Genomic DNA, 15,893 nt, shown 5'->3' on the forward strand with positions numbered 1-15,893 from the left:
CATCAGAGACGCCAGGAGCAATCTGATCTATATGTCTCCCTCTTCTTGGTTCTTTCGGTAAAGTCACGTAGAAGGGAAGTAATAAAATAATAAAAATAAAACATAATAAAATTATTCTCACGACGTTTCGGCCACAACGCAAGCAGCCGTCCTCGACGGACCTGGTTTTCACCTGAGGACGGCTGCTTGCGTTGTGGCTGAAACGTCGTGAGAATAATTTTATTATGTTTTATTTTTATTATTTTATTACTTCCCTTCTACGTGAATTTACCGAAAGAACCAAGAAGATGAATCCCTGCAGTCACGAAAGCTTTAAATCATGTCTCCCTCTGTTACGTTCCCAGCAAGAACACAAAGGACAGTGTAAATTGTATTTCTATTTTTTTTTTTACCGGACCCATCCACAGCACCTCTCTGCCAAAAGTTGTCAAGTATGTCAGACAGGTCTTGCCGGTACTAACCACAGGTGTAGCCAATATAATTCCAAGTGTGTGAGTGTACATTTATCACTGTGTTTACATAACAATTATGTCTCCAATTCATCATCTTGGTCATGCATAGTTGGTGTGGGAGATCTGCAAATCTGGCAAAGATGACAAGAGCCTGCATGGAGATTAACCAGTACTTGAGTGCATGAGGCTTCCTTACTGTATGGATTTCTATGACTTGTACGTTGATCAGTAGGTGGTGGGGTAGAGTGTGGCTATTCACACCTCTTGCAAGTCGTCTGGCTAGCATGAAAGAGTAGGCCAAAATACATTTAGAGGAGATCGCTAGAGATCACACTAGTTGAGGACCTTAAGCCAACAGTACAGTGACCAATCAATTGCAGGGCTGCACCTTTGCCTCTTATTTTACCCATGTCAAAAGGCAATAGCCGCCTTGTCTGGCATAGAAGCCTTAAAAGGTATTCAGCTACTCTCTTAAAATAACAAGCAGTGTATTTAAACACCAGGTCCTACATTTCCATTGTAAAGTGAGTGTGGTTAGAACATGTATGCTTGCCTTTGGTGCTACATGTTCTGAGATTATCGGGCAAGTTGTCTAATAACAATTTACATTTCAAGAATATGAAGAAATACAAATATGCAATCTAAGCAGCAATTTGTTTTCATTAACAAATGCTGTCATAGTTGGCTCGTATTTTATGCACAATTTGGTATTCTGTTTTGACTGACAGTGTTAATGTATGTGTAGTGACATAGAATTGGTCACTATGTAGCATAGCGCTGGTCCCTGGCAGAGAAGGGGATCTGCAGTTGCAGCAGCCCTGTCTGACAGCAGGTCACGTGATAAACCAGAGAGAGAGATGCAAGGGAAAGGTTATAGAGGGGGCCACGTGAGGGAAGCCCGGGAACCCGCTAGTAGGTTCTAGAAAGGGGGTGTGGCTGTGGCGGAGCGCTGGCAGGATAAAAGGGGACCCCGAGCGAGAGCTCGGGGCTGTTGCTTGGTGTGAGATCCCGTCGTGCTGCTGGAGTCGTCACCGCCGTTTATTTCTTCACCTGCTCGGCGTCGTCAGTCAGGCAGCCTGCATGCTGTCCTGACTGGGAGCTGTAGTTACTCTGTGTGGAGAGTGAAGGCTGTTAATAAAGAGTGCCTCCGACTCTTAGTGTCTCTGAGTCAATAACTACATATGTACAAGAGTGAATGCCAATCTAGTTTGCAATTCGTACAGGTTACAGTGAGGCATGTGCATGGGCATATGCAACTCATTGCTGGAGGGATGATGTAAATGTATCTGCCGTGCACTCAATATGGATTAAAACAGTCTGGACTGTACATAGTGTAGTGTTGTAGAGGACGGACAACACTACAACTGGTGTCAGAAGTGGGGTATACGGTCCCCTTACCCATTAACCTGAGGAGATACAGCCTCCGACCCTGCACAGCTCACACTCACACTTCGCTCCTATTCTAAGGAGCTACAGCCTCCGGACTTGCCGGCTATGTGATCTCCCCGCTAGCCTAGCGTCCTCCGGCTGGGACCTAGGGGAGGCACACTGACCCGCTGCTGGCCCGGCGGGTCCCCGACCTTTGGTCGCTCAAGACCTTTGCCCTCACAAGGCGGGAAGGCTGGGAGCCAGGGTCCTATCCAGGACCTATCTTCCCTGACCACTGGTTACACTGAGCCCCAGCCCTGACAAGGGCTGGAAGGCTTGGTCCAGGGTCCTAGCTGTCTTCGGCCGACTTGGGTCTTCGTGTAGCAGAACTAACCAAGAGCTCTCAGCGTTCCGGCTTTTATACCTGTCCGTGGCCGGGTTGACCAATCCCTGGCCACGTCGTGGACCTCGTCCGATTGGTCCTTCCCAATCTGGCGTTTGGATCCTACCTCACCCCATTTGACCCTAACTGTTTGATTGAGCGGGAAAACCTTGTTTACTAACTGCTCTCTCACAGCTTGTGAACAGCGAGTAGTTATCGCCACTACAATAGTATAACAACCTGATTTATTTAGATGTTTCTCCCACAAAAGAGAGTGGTGGCAAAGTAAGGATTGGAGGCAGCCACCTCTAACACAACTTTCGTTCACATTTACTAAATCCCCTTCTCGAGTACAAATAGTGGCATTCTCGTTTTACATTTGTGGAGGCATCTGCGGTTCACCGAACACAATTCTGATAGGCCCCACTCACTCCCCCTTATCCTCTTTCAATTATAGTGCACTGCATACCATTAATGTTACGCTGAGTCCTCGTGTAGCAATTTTATGGAGCAATGACAGGACAATTGGCGTGACGACCTTCCTCTCTGTCATTCCTTTGCTGCTCAGTGGTCCACCAAAACGATCACTCTTGAGTACAATTAAGTGCAACTTCTCCAAGTGAAAACAGTCTGATAAAGGTGATAGAGGTGTCAGTTGACATGCCTATGTTGAAAACCCAAAGGCAGCTACCATGTTATAATCTAGTCAACAATCCCCCCCCAAGCTCTAACCATACACCATCCATCATGAAGCATGTCGCAGAAAGCATAGCCACATCACTCAGTTGTCATCAAATGATTTTCGGGGCTGACCAAGACTTGTGATAATCACAGATAATTTCTGGTTTGAGTGTGTAGCACATTTAGCTTTTTTTAAAATTTGTGTTGCTCTATGTCACTCGCCAAGTATCACTATGCGTGGACCGAGGTCCACCATCAGAGGATCAAGCATCTCTGTGGTACTCCTCCTGGCTCGTGAGCCGCTGAGCCAGGCGGTGCCCTCGGCGAGGCGACAGAGAACGCATCAGCTCGGAGGCCAGGACAGCGACGGGCTCGTCAATAAAGTGTGGGCGGCCGACGCGCCAACAGCACAGCAGGGCCAGGGCCTGCTCACATTTGTCGTGCGGCGAGCGGAGGCGCAGCGCCTGAATGCGACCACGTCCCACGCCCAGGCGCCGCACCACCTTCTCCACCTCGGCTGCACTCAGCTCCTGGGCCAGCCAACGCAGATCCCGCAGCCCAAGAGGTCCTGTCTCCAGACAATGGTGCATTCAGAGCATACACTCAAATGAAATATGTACTTTTTCAAGTAATAGAGCCGTGTTCTTTCACGGAGAGCTGTTCATGACTTCCAGGGAGGTCTCTGTTTCAACAACAGCATCCATTATATCAACATTTGCTCGCAGTGGCAAACAAGAGTTGCCTAAATGTTTATTGAGCAATGAACGTACTGACAAGATGAACCATCACGGAAGTTCTTTATTTTGTAAACCACCAAGCAGGTGCGTTTGAACAAACCGAAGTGGGGGCGGGGAATGAAGTCAAGGGGGCCAATTAAGGATATATAGTGGGCAACACAAATGGCTTCCATCCTCATACAAGATTTAGGCAAATTTAGGAGGCAGCTGCTTTCCCATCCCTGACACAGTTCCTATCTCCATGCCACTGACAAATACAGGTATCCCTAGATTTATGAAAGGGATGCGTAAAAGCAAATTTCGTAAATCGAAATGGCTTTTCCCATTAATTTAAGACAAAAAAATTGGGATGTGTTTCAGACATTCCAACTCTATTCATAACCTATATCAATTTTCACAATACAAACATAATAAACAGCATATTAAAACGATTGAATAATATCTTCTTGGTTCTTTCTTTAAAGGTTGAATAATAATTAGTTTAAAACTAAAAAAAGAATGAAACTTTTTAGGGTACTAACCAAAAGATGTTGTAATGACTGGAATGGTGATGTGGAGGCGTTATTGTTGCACTTAAAGGATATATTTACACTGCTTCAGATGGATGATGATGCTTCGTGTTTGATTTCATGGCATGTGCCATGTGTTATATCGCGCACGCAGAAATTCGATTTCGTTAATCGAAAAGTGTCCAAACTTTCTCAATTGTATTAACACGAAATTGTATCAACCGAATGCTCATAAATCGAGGGATACCTGTATTTGAGTAGACTGTGATTATTCTTTGTGACTTATGGGAAAATATTTTTCATGATAAGTGTACAGCAAAGTGCCTCAACATAGCAAAAAACCAAGCACATTTTTCCGAGTCTACAAATTGATATTCATTTGTGACTTACGGAATTAAACATGTAATGGATGGAATATAAATATATATTATCGCTCACCGTTCATATTGAAATACACTTTTATCAGATGAAATATGAATGGTGTCATTAAATTTTCATCGTTCTACGGGGATGCAATACGCTTGACTCACCATCCTCTGGGATGAGGCACTGGTACAGACTTGGCCCACGGTGGACCTGGCATTGTACCTGGAATATGACAACGCATTGAGATTTTTAAATCGTCAATATAACAATCTCTAAAAGGCCGAATAAATAATGTGTTTTTCTATGTCTCACTATTTTTTATATATATACAAACAGCCCCCGGGTTGCTGAAGACTCGACTTACGAAATCCGACCTTGTGGAAATGCTCCCATAAATAATGTAAAAAAAATCAAATATGCGGAAATATTTGCGTTAGTTACGGCAGCGAAAGTAGTGCAGCGTGGTGAGGTTGCGGATAAATACCGCGGAGTGATTGCTTATGGTCTCAGCCAACATCGATCGGAGAAGTCTAGGCCGAGCCTAACGCACGGAAAAACGAACATTCGGAAGTGACTGCTTTCTGTTAACAATGCTAAAATGTTTCGTAGTATTCATACATAATTAGATAGAGTATATGCTTCGTTAATTTAATAATGGGCAGTGTTAGGATGAAAGTGAAAGAATCATAGGAAGTGCAGAGCGTATGTACAGTGATACGATACAGGTAGCGATCGAAAACGGACGACAGCGCGATACGGTACTGAGAAAAAACGAAATAGTAATCGGGTAGGGTGAGGCACAACTATTTCCGATTATGGGATTTATCTTGATTTGGGGCTGGAAATTGTTCAGTTTCTGACATACGTAAAATTCCGGTTACGGATCAGTTCTCGAAAACCTAACCCTTATATAACCCAAGGACTGCCTGTATAAAGTTTACCTATAAATATCTTGTTTTTATTATGGCTGAAGACAAGGATTTTTAGATGGTATTTTTGGCACACAAAGATGAGGGCATAGCATATATCTGTGCATTTATTGTGTATGCGACTACTACTGATCAGTGTAAATGAGACAATACACTTTGGAATTAAGCCCTGGGATTTTGACATTCGTGCGCTCGCCTTTGGGAGGGTGAGTGCCAGCGAGCAGAGCTGCAGGTGCCCTCGCCCCCTGCTGGCAGTCGTCACATGCAGCGCGCCTCGGTAGTTCTGATGTCCGCGGTTCGCGAAGGGGTCCCGCTCACACAGACGCAGCTGCAGCCGAGAGTGACGATGAGCGTGGAACGTGAGCCTCTGCTCGCCCTCGGGAACCGCGACCGCAACCTCGCCCAACGCCATTTGAGTGCTGTAAATTCAGCCGCGTCAAATAAAATACTGTAACACACAAAAGTATGCGTTGGCAGTGGTGTGGAGACACATAGGCTTAAAATACTTTACCATCATCATTACTAACACACTGCCTAAAAAGTGATACAAATATGGAGTATATCATCACCAGACATGATCAATCTGCTGCTGGATGAAGACCTCTCTTTAGTCGCCACCAGCTCTCGCAGAATTTGCGATGTAATGATGAGCCACCTCGCAGCTGCATATGCGCTGAATTAATACATCTCGGTGATGTAGTGTTCCATCCATTAAATATTAAGATGAACGTCGTGGCTAAGTACATTTGCGGTGTTTGTTATGTAATATATAAGCAGAAAATTGTTAATTTATCAAATGTTTCTCAGAATTTGGTGGATTTTTTAAGCTACCACATTGAGATAAAAATGAAAGTCTTCAATCCTCCCTCTGCTTGAAAATAGTGCGAGTGGCCAAAACATCGGCTTATCACGTTTCCATTAAAAGGGGAGTTGTCCCGATGACAGTGGTGAAGAAGTTGCATGCTCTTAACAAGATGTGGTATGATCAAACTAGGCCCATGACTGAGAGGCCTTCATCCAGCAGTGACTTGACAATGGGCTGTAAATTGTAAAACTATTTCCTGCACAGATGAGCATTGAAGTAGTACTCATCTTCTGTTTAAAGCCCCGAGCCAGTGGTGAAAATTAAGCATTCATATGCCAGGGGTCAGCCTATTCATATGACAACCACGGTTGATTTCCGAATATGTACTCGTTTTATCGACCCCAAAATTATGATGGGCTGAGTCAACCCTCGAACAGAATTTGAACATGCAATCTTTTAAGTGTGAGCCGTTTGTTCTACTACTGAGCCACCCGGCAGGACTAGAAATTATACGTACTGTATCATCTGTACATTGTGCAGATGGCCGCACCTATGGGAGAGCTAATTAAGGTTTACCGGGGACAGGAAGTTGGCCGCAATGATGGGATTCATATCTGTCTTTGTCTCTTTGAACTGGTCACATGGCAGCTTTGTGGTTTCTTTATCAACTGCACAAGGATTATTTACTTTGTGAGGTCTTGATCCTGAAAGGTGCTATAAAAATGTAATGTAGCCTTACTAAAATCAGTGAACCTAACCAATGCGTTGCAGGTATTTCCGATGGGAAAATCATTCCAAAGCAAAACATAACACAAGTAAAAAACTACAAACTTGATTTGAAGCTTTCGTGACTGCAGGAATTAATATTTGGTTCTTTCAGTAAAGTCATGTAGAAATAAAATAAATTAAATAATAGAATACGACGTTTCGATTGCAACACAAGAAATCGTCATTAGGTAAGAATGAATAATAAAACAAACCGAGTCAACTTAGAAATATAATGCAATACAACACTTGAAAAACTACTTTCTTTTTTGACATTTAGCGTCCAAAATGTATGAATATAGCTCTAAGTCAAATTAATTTTATCTTGCAAGGTATAATCATAAGACACTGTTTCACCTAGGTTAAGGTGACCCAATGACATTGTGCATAATTAGCACACCTGCAGAGTGGTAACGATGTTTCGATTGTGCCCTGAGAAAAAACTGCTGTCATTAATTTTACAGGACAGCCAATTTGCAGATGATGAAAACATGAAAGCAGCACTTCACGTTTATGCGTATTGATGCCTGCGCTGTGGTTACGTGACCCTGAAAGGGGGCGCATCTGACCTCACGCCAGTCCTGATAGCCATGACATTTCCAGTGCTTGTGAAGTGGAGATACAACTCCTGTCCTTCGTGCGCCGGGAAGGGATGGCTGGGCCCGGGAGGACCACTGAAGCCAGCCTTCTGCAGGGCCTCTTCAGCCTCCTCCAGTCCACTCAGCGCGCAGCATACCACAGCCAGCCGGCTTACGTCTGCCCCGTGCCGCTGTGCCAGCACGACCGCCTGGCGTGACCGCACGGCCTCTACAACGGCTCCCGCCATTGCAACCCCGCGGCTCCGGGCCGCCAGCCTGAGCAGCAGCAGCCTGTGCGTGAGAGGGATGTGCACTAGGTCACTGGGCCAATCATGGAACATGGGAGCCATGATACATTGCATAGACTTTGAGCTTATGCCAGAACACAATCTAAATATATATGGTATAGGTCATTCATATCATTTTCAGATGGATGGTCCTGTAGTAAAGGCCCATCTCATATAAAGAAGGTCAATTAATTAAAACAATTGTCTTAAGTTGATTCAGCCCATCATCTCGCTCGGGTCAGGAAAATATTACAACTTTGTGGAATGTCAACTATGGCTGTCCTCTAGAGAGACTGACCCCTGCCGTTAAAATGTGGAATTTCTAACACTGGATCTACCCAACGCATTTCTGAGCAAAGATACACTGATCTCTTTTATACGTTGCATTACTGTTTAATTGTACAGGAAATAATAATGCACCACCACTACCTTTTAAGTATATCCTTAGGGCAATATTTACAGCCTCCTCAGCCATAATCGTTTAGCGCTCCATGTATTATGTTGTAAGCACGACATAAATAATTGTAAAAATCCACTTACGGTAATTTACTTGATTTCATTGCATGCAGCTGAAATGATGGCTAATGGGTAGCATTAATATAGTTGCTTGTACTTGGGCAATATGCTTTGTGGCTTAGACGTAAAGGTCGTGCAGTTATTAAATATCCAAAAACTCCTTACCGAACACGGCTTTGATTGGCTCACCTCCTCACTGGCCGGTGAAGCTCGACCTGCACAGAGTCACTCTTCCTGCTCAATATCCTCACGTCGCTGAGCTCAGTCCAGTGTCCTCCCACTGTGGGCTGGGCCACCAGGCGAAGGACCTCGTCATCCTGTTTTCTGATGTGTCGAGTTGTCACTGTGTACACATGCACTCGTTAAATACAGATATCCTGTTTCAAAATGCACAGACTATTGGGCTCATGCCATTTCAACGGAGCAACATCATAATGGATAAAACGTACACTTAATACCAGTTTTAGAAAATAGCTGACACGTAAGCAATTAAATCTGTATCGTACAACCAGACAATTATTGTTGTAAATATCAACTTGGAAATTTAGGGGCCGTCCATAAATGACGTCACGCACCGAGGGGGGGGGGGAGGGGGTCAAACGTTTATGACGATGTGTGACGAGGGGGTAATGGGGGGTTTGAGAAATGTGACGTCACATCAACATGCGCAACTTTAAATACATATTAACGGAATAGAATTGTTATAACAACACTCATTTTGATTAATTTTCATTCTTAACTATTTGATTATTTACTAAGGTCACCTTTTATTAATTCCATGAAGGAGCATTTTTCTTCTCCATGGGAGAATGGAGAAGCATACATTTAGAATTTTTTTTGAATGATTGTTATTAAACATTTTGATTCTAATGATTCTACCAGGGCTTTTCATTGTGAAATGAATATGTGATTGTTATAAATGTACTCTCCATTTTGCTTCGTTATACTACAAAGTTTGAAGTATTTTTTTATAGTTATAATTACTTTTAATATTTTATAATTTTAAGAGAATTTCAATATAATATTCTGAACATCTACAATTTTAGTTAGACGCTGAATATTTTCAAGTTAATTTTATGCTAAATTTCAGCTTTCCAACGCCTCCTTTTTAATACATGTTTTCTCCTACAACATCAGAGTGCAGTGCCACATTAAATACACACTATAATGACAATAGTTTAAAGTGATTTGAAGGATGTTTTATTTTCAAATTAGAAATTAGGTTTTGGAGGGGGGGGCAGAGCTTTGTGACGTCATATTTGAGGGGGATCTGACTTTTTGTGACGCCGTGTGACGAGGGGGGGGAGGGTAAAAAATCGGCTAAAATCGCTTGACGTCATTTATGGACGGCCCCTTAATACAGAATATGTAATTTTAAATCCACAAGTATATTTTGAAATTGACAAGTCGTTATCAGCACTTTTGAGTGGGGATGTAAAAAGCTGGATATATTTTCTATTGGCATTAAATGTCCCTATTTGTTAGCCGCGTATTCATGTTATGTCGTATATTTAGCCTGTGTGTTGTCACCATGCTGTGTTGTTGAAATCGCCCTACCGCTTCTTCCCACGTGACTCGACACAGTAGGCACTGTCCTGGCCCTCACCCCGACAGCGAACCGGGGGCACGGCAACACCAAAACCAGCGGCCGCATAAATCTAGCAGCACCGCCGAGGCTCACGATGGGGCTTGTGGCAATTAAACACGCGTCGGCATCGCGGGGGTCCCGGGCGGTTTGCAAGCTCGCGACCACCGCCACTGGGACCGGCTGCACCTGTGGGATCCGATACCAGCAACGCCAAGTTATGCCATGCTCATAACTCAGACTGTGCCGTGCCGTCGCGACACAAACTCGTGACGTTATGTCAGCTGTTATGATGGCCACGGAGTATTCGCTCAGCACCACGGCAGGATCACGGTGTCCTCATTCGAGTCATTGGCGTACATTACAGGCATAGCCTTACACTTGACCTCATCAGTTAAGCATTGCATGCTTCAAATGCTCCAATTAAATGGAGCCGGGCGAATCAATTTTGCATTTGTATGAGAATGTTAGATTTAACATATACACTATTATTACACATGACATGGCATTACAAAAATACAGTACATCTGCATATATATGAACTACCTAACTCGTGATTATGTAAGTTCTATAAGGCTAAAATGGTTAGTTTAGCTGGGCGGTGGTGGAAAACGCTTGTAATCTAGCACTGGAGGTGAAGGTTGGTGGATGGAACGTTTTACAAAATATTGCGAGACTCCCTTCCCATCGCCATCGAGGTAAAACACCTTAGCTCGCCAAAAGAATGCAGTACAGCAAAGTGTGGACTGATATAATTGGTTCCTTCTGTATGGGATAGAGTGTTGCCCCCTTACATGCGTGGGATTTCTCCGGGTGCTCCTGTTTCCTCCCACATTTATAAACACTCACTAATTGTCTGAAAACATATTCATATATATAGAGCAGGTTGATTGTTGGCACAGCCTGACAGCCTTCCAGCTTGGTTTGTGGTTCCTCAGCGATTTTTAGTTGCGATTTTTATTAGCAATGCTGCATAAAATGAATTATATTTTAGTCCATTTGACAAAGGTTAGGCGCGTGACATGTAATTGAAGCTCAATTAACGATTCATGTGGACTCTAAAGAGGGCAGATAATATGCTTGCACGCGTCTGCTGCATTGCATATATTGCTGTGAATGTCAGTGGGTTTTTTCATGTTAACATAATTCTGACTTAATGGCTAGGGTATAATAAATAATAATTATATTTACTGCAGTACTAATGATAATTTATCCTGATAATCTATCGGGAGGCACGAGGCTTTATGCGACGTGCATAGATTGTAGCATACCATCATAAACCACGTATTGAAACAAAGAGAAAGTCCATTTCTTGGACTGCAATGCCCAGCTTGCCAATGTCACCAAAGCCTAAAAGCCATGGGCAGGCATGCAGTGAACTTAAAACAAACACGGATCTCCCGCACCGCCTAGTACTTTAATGGCGGACGGCAAGTGCATCCACCGGTTTGAATCATAACTCTGGGATCAGGCAGCGTCATGGCTCTTAAAATATAGAATTAATAACAGTCATGGAAGAAAAGCCCTGCCTATGGCCACATCTCATTGGATCTCGGATGTTAAGCAGGTTTGAGTCTACATGTAGTGCTTAGATTGGCGACCTCCGTGCATAAAACATGTGCTGTAGGCGCTGGGGCACCATGTTGCCAGCAGAGGGCAGTAGAGAAAAGTAAGTTATTGGACTGCACTGTGCTCCAACGTGTATGCCCCCCCACCCCGACTCCTCAAAATCCCACATTGACCAGCATGAACCATGGTTTAAATAATCCCCGCGATCCGCACATCATGGAGAGGCTGTCATTCAGCATTGGATTGGTAAATGCAGATTACTGTAAGTATATAAGCCCGAGTGAGATGTGTATCACGGTGATGACGCTCTCGCCCTGCTGGCAGCACCTGCAGTGACAGCTGCACGGATGATTTGGTGAAGTCCTCTGGGATGTTGAGGAGGATGCGAGGATCGACGCTCGATTTGAAGGATCCTCCTTCCTTGTCCACCAGAAGGAGCTCATTGGTGAGACGCAGCACCACGGCTATGGTCGGTAGCTCGTGCAGTGAAAACTCGGCAAATACGTCATCCTGCGTTCCATTTGGCACAACGTTTCAAGCTCACGTTCGCGCACTGCAATTGACAATTTTCACAGTGCGCAACTTCATCTGCCAGAAACTTACCATTGGAGACAACAACTCCCAAGGTGGCGGCTCACCTCGCTGTCCGGATAGACGCAGTCCAGAACTTTGGGTAGGATGACCTCCCACTGTGGACCACCGCGCCAGATCTTGCCCACGACCTCGCCTGCCAGGCTGCCGGGCCCGCGCACGGTGTAGGGCACGCAGATGGTGACGGCTTGGGGCAGGCGCTGCCCCTTTGGCTGCAGGCACAGCACGTGGCTGAGCAGCTCTTGATAGTCATCCTCACTCTGCTGCTGATGATGCTGGTAACGATCACTGAGATAACACGAGACTCCCAGATCCTCCAGGAGGTGTTGGGGGCCACGGATAAGGCAGGCTACCTCCGGCTCACCATCCCAGCCCGTCACCAGCAAACTGCATGCAAACATGGTGATGGGAGGGTGGCACGTTTTCTTCTTGACAGTCTTATTGCTGATGTTGATGGTTGGGAAACTGCCACCCTACCAAATGAGCGATTCCCTGACCTACAATGTTGTATAGCACATTCTTAATTTATAATACGGTGATCTATACTATATTGTTACTGTTTTTTTTTTTAATGGTTTCAGTGAGGATTTATTTTATACAAAATTATAGTACGGATTTTAAACTCACTCTCATTACAGACTTAACACGGTTGTGAATCCCCAGTACCAATAACCATTCGGTTGTGATGCCGCAGAACCTGTTCACATTTTTCATGAGCCGACATCGGATTGTATCCTTTCCCGTGTATATGAAAAAAAACTACTAGCTCTAACATTCATTGTAAGCAATTCAACACGTTTATATGTCACATAATACTTCACCACACCATTCGTTGAGTTAAGGGTTTTAAGGTAATGAAATCGACATAACAAGTACGTACTCAAATACGCATGACCAGATTTTAACATGGTATTACAAATATTATTTTGATGATGGCTAATGTGGTACATTAGAATAAATTTTGCCAGGAATGCTTCTTTGTGACTGAGCAGATCATCTCCGAATATTAAAACTGTGTGTGTGAAAATATTAAGGATAACTAAATCACTGCCAATGTTTTCATTCACATTGCTTTTAAGTAATTAATGTCCAACAGCTCTCGATTCATTATTTGTGATGTTTTATTCATAATGCACAAACCTGGCCCTTTTTAGTTTTAGACTACGATATAAAGAATATACGGATATACTCCTTGTGTAAATAGCATAGATTGTGTATTGAACATAAAATGTGTTATGTTGTATATACAAGAGTGAATTTACCTTTTTGTCACGTATCCGTTAGTCTCCTTATCTTTTGTTTGTGCGATGTGTTCTTTTGTAGTGTAGTTACAGAGTTCATTATCTTGTCGGTCACAAGGTAAGGAGCCAACCTGCTCATTCGCAAGCATGGCTGAACTATAAAATGGAATCTCATTTTCATCGGGATCCAATTGACTAACATGAGCGTCTTCACTGCATATACCAGGCACAACTTTGAGACTGGCCTGGTGCGCCTGAAACATAATTTCACTTTTTTTGTCATTGTGCTTCATTGCATTTTCCTGAGATTTTCCCGTGCTGTGACCATTTCTTTCGGCTTCACTTCCGTGTTTTAAACGTGCACCCTCTTCAATTTGCTCACTCATCTCGCGTGACTGGATGTCCGTGCTGCTTGCATCGAGACCTGTTTTATTAGTGTCACATTTATCTGAAATCTCATCACTTTCCTCAAAGTCTGACTCTTGCATGTATAACTCATCCATGTATTTCATGACAGAGTGTATGTCCTGCTCATACACGTTGTCTTCTTGTTGTTCTTCAGAACGTTCTCTAAACTGCGTGCTGTCTTCATGACACATGTCCCTTTCCTTGTGGCTCTCGTCTGTGGAGCTTGTGCTGTTTATCAAGTCGGTATCGTTTTCTACATTAGGACTTTCATGGCTTAACTTTGATTGAATGCCATGACTTCTGTCCAATCGAAATTCGCCCCTGGTGTTTTTCTTCTCACAATCTGAAATCTCTCCACTGTCGGAATCATCATGGTCGGTCGTGCGTTCCTTCCCCCTGCCCTGCAGCACTTCAGACCCATCCGCTTTGCTATGAATGGTCTGTAAAGACCCCGTTAGATGATCTTCCGGAACTTGTACAAATGTGTATTTTCCTTGTCCATCAGTTGCTTCACATTTTTCTCCACTCGAGACTTCGGAATCAATGTGTTCCATGGTGCTGCTCCAAAACAACCACTCTGGCACAAACACCTACAGCTACATCATCAAATGTAATGGATTGTAAACGCCGCCCAACCACCTTTTCCCCATAAGGCAGAGAGTTAAAGATAATGGTGGCACATTGTGTTGGCTTCTGATTATTGTCGCAGCAGCCATGTTTATATATACCCTATTCATTATATCTTATGTCCAGTTTAAAACTGGTAATTTCATCTCACTCTCATATAATGCAGTGTTAATACACGTAATGAAAATTAATTAAATTCTGTAAAAAAATTACATTGAATGTAATTAATTACTTTGAGTATAAAATAAATGTAGGATGTCAGTGTACCCAGGTAATTATGTAGTCACTATAGCTTCTTACATTTGTTAATATAAGGGCATTTCAAAGAATAACTTTAGTAAAAGTATTTGTAATTGAATATGAACGTGTAATAAACCACTGAATATTATAATAGCGTAATGCTCAATAAAATGAAATCCCGTTATTTACATAAAAGGCAAGTAAACATACAGTACGAGACATAATTTTAAGTTGCATTAAATACTTGGAAAATCCACACAACGATCGCTTATAAATTAGCCTTCGGGTGGCATTAATCATGGAATTGATACTCCTGAGAACAATGAATTACACCTACTACGCTAATGCATTGTTCTTATAAAACTTGGCTCTAACATTAGCATTTGTAATTGCATACCCCGCGTCGTATGTAATGCAGTGAAACAAAGAAAACATACCTGTTGATGTTCTCTATGAAAATACGTTCGTTGTCTTTCCTGGCCTGCGCGCCTGTCCTCGTTGCTATGTGCTTCTGCGTATACAAAGCAGCTTTCTTTTGTACCGCGGAACTGGAGACCAGATGCTGTCAGCAGCTCAGTAAATATTTATTCAGGACTTCCGGCATATGGGATCAAACCTTAATGTGTGCTTAGTAGTTTATACTTTTTCCAAAGCCGATTTAGATGCCCCATATGTGAAATTGTAAGAGTACTGGTTCATAAGAGCAAAATTTGGCTATAATTTTTAACTTGCGGTGTCTGATCTAATTCATCACTCAAGTGTTTCAGTTTGGCCAGTGTAGTTACGATTTTCTTCTGTAGGTCCTGCCAGTCCACTCAGCAGCGACAATCCCCTTTGTTTTACTTGAGAATGCATTCAAATTAAAATATTCTTCTGAAGACAAGTGTATATGCAGATACATGTTTAGAACTCGGCTTAAGTCATGTAGTGTATTTAAAAACAAAAGGTAGCAAGACGTGAATGCAACATCAACATATATTACTAGCTTGTTTGCCCATCCTAGGACGGAAGCTATAATATTTACGAAAAAATTGAGCAGAATATAATTGTATCGTGTAAATTTAATGGCAGTGAATCTTGCACTAAAGTATGTCATCAAACACTTCACTGCATTTGACTGTAGCACTGTATTAATGGCAGTGAATCTGGCACAAAACGAAGTCATAAAACACTTCACTGCAGTTCACTGTAACACTTTATTAATGGAAGTGATTCTTGCACAAAACTACGTCATGAAACACCGCACTTCATGTAACT

General features: G+C 43.0%; 1 protein-coding gene across 1 annotated transcript; it reads right to left on the reverse strand.

The window, feature by feature from the left end:
• Nucleotides 1–202: 202 nt before the first annotated feature.
• On the reverse strand, nt 203–14,813 carry LOC133345083 (death domain-containing protein 1-like). Its single transcript, XM_061555540.1, has 9 exons — nt 13,383–14,813; nt 12,168–12,507; nt 11,857–12,039; nt 9,933–10,149; nt 8,565–8,718; nt 7,564–7,863; nt 5,621–5,843; nt 4,660–4,717; nt 203–3,451 (listed from the first exon to the last, which is right to left on the reverse strand). Exons 1-9 carry the CDS (start codon nt 14,321–14,323, stop codon nt 3,147–3,149), a joined length of 2,721 nt encoding a protein of 906 aa, XP_061411524.1. The 5' UTR covers nt 14,324–14,813; the 3' UTR covers nt 203–3,146.
• Nucleotides 14,814–15,893: the final 1,080 nt, after the last annotated feature.

Source organism: Lethenteron reissneri, chromosome 21 (genome assembly GCF_015708825.2).
Source record: "Lethenteron reissneri isolate LAM-NWPU_2019-01 chromosome 21, ASM1570882v1, whole genome shotgun sequence".
NCBI lineage: Eukaryota > Metazoa > Chordata > Hyperoartia > Petromyzontiformes > Petromyzontidae > Lethenteron > Lethenteron reissneri.

Excerpts from the sequence above, each read along its gene's own strand:
- LOC133345083 (XM_061555540.1), bottom strand. The coding sequence starts at position 14,323 with ATGGAACACATTGATTCCGAAGTCTCGAGTGGAGAAAAATGTGAAGCA. Across the intron at positions 5,844-7,563 it reads GCTATCAGGACTGGCGTGAG|CACTCAAATGGCGTTGGGCG; the intron begins GTCAGATGCGCC and ends CTGAATTTACAG. Across the intron at positions 3,452-4,659 it reads GTGCCTCATCCCAGAGGATG|GACCTCTTGGGCTGCGGGAT; the intron begins GTGAGTCAAGCG and ends GTCTGGAGACAG.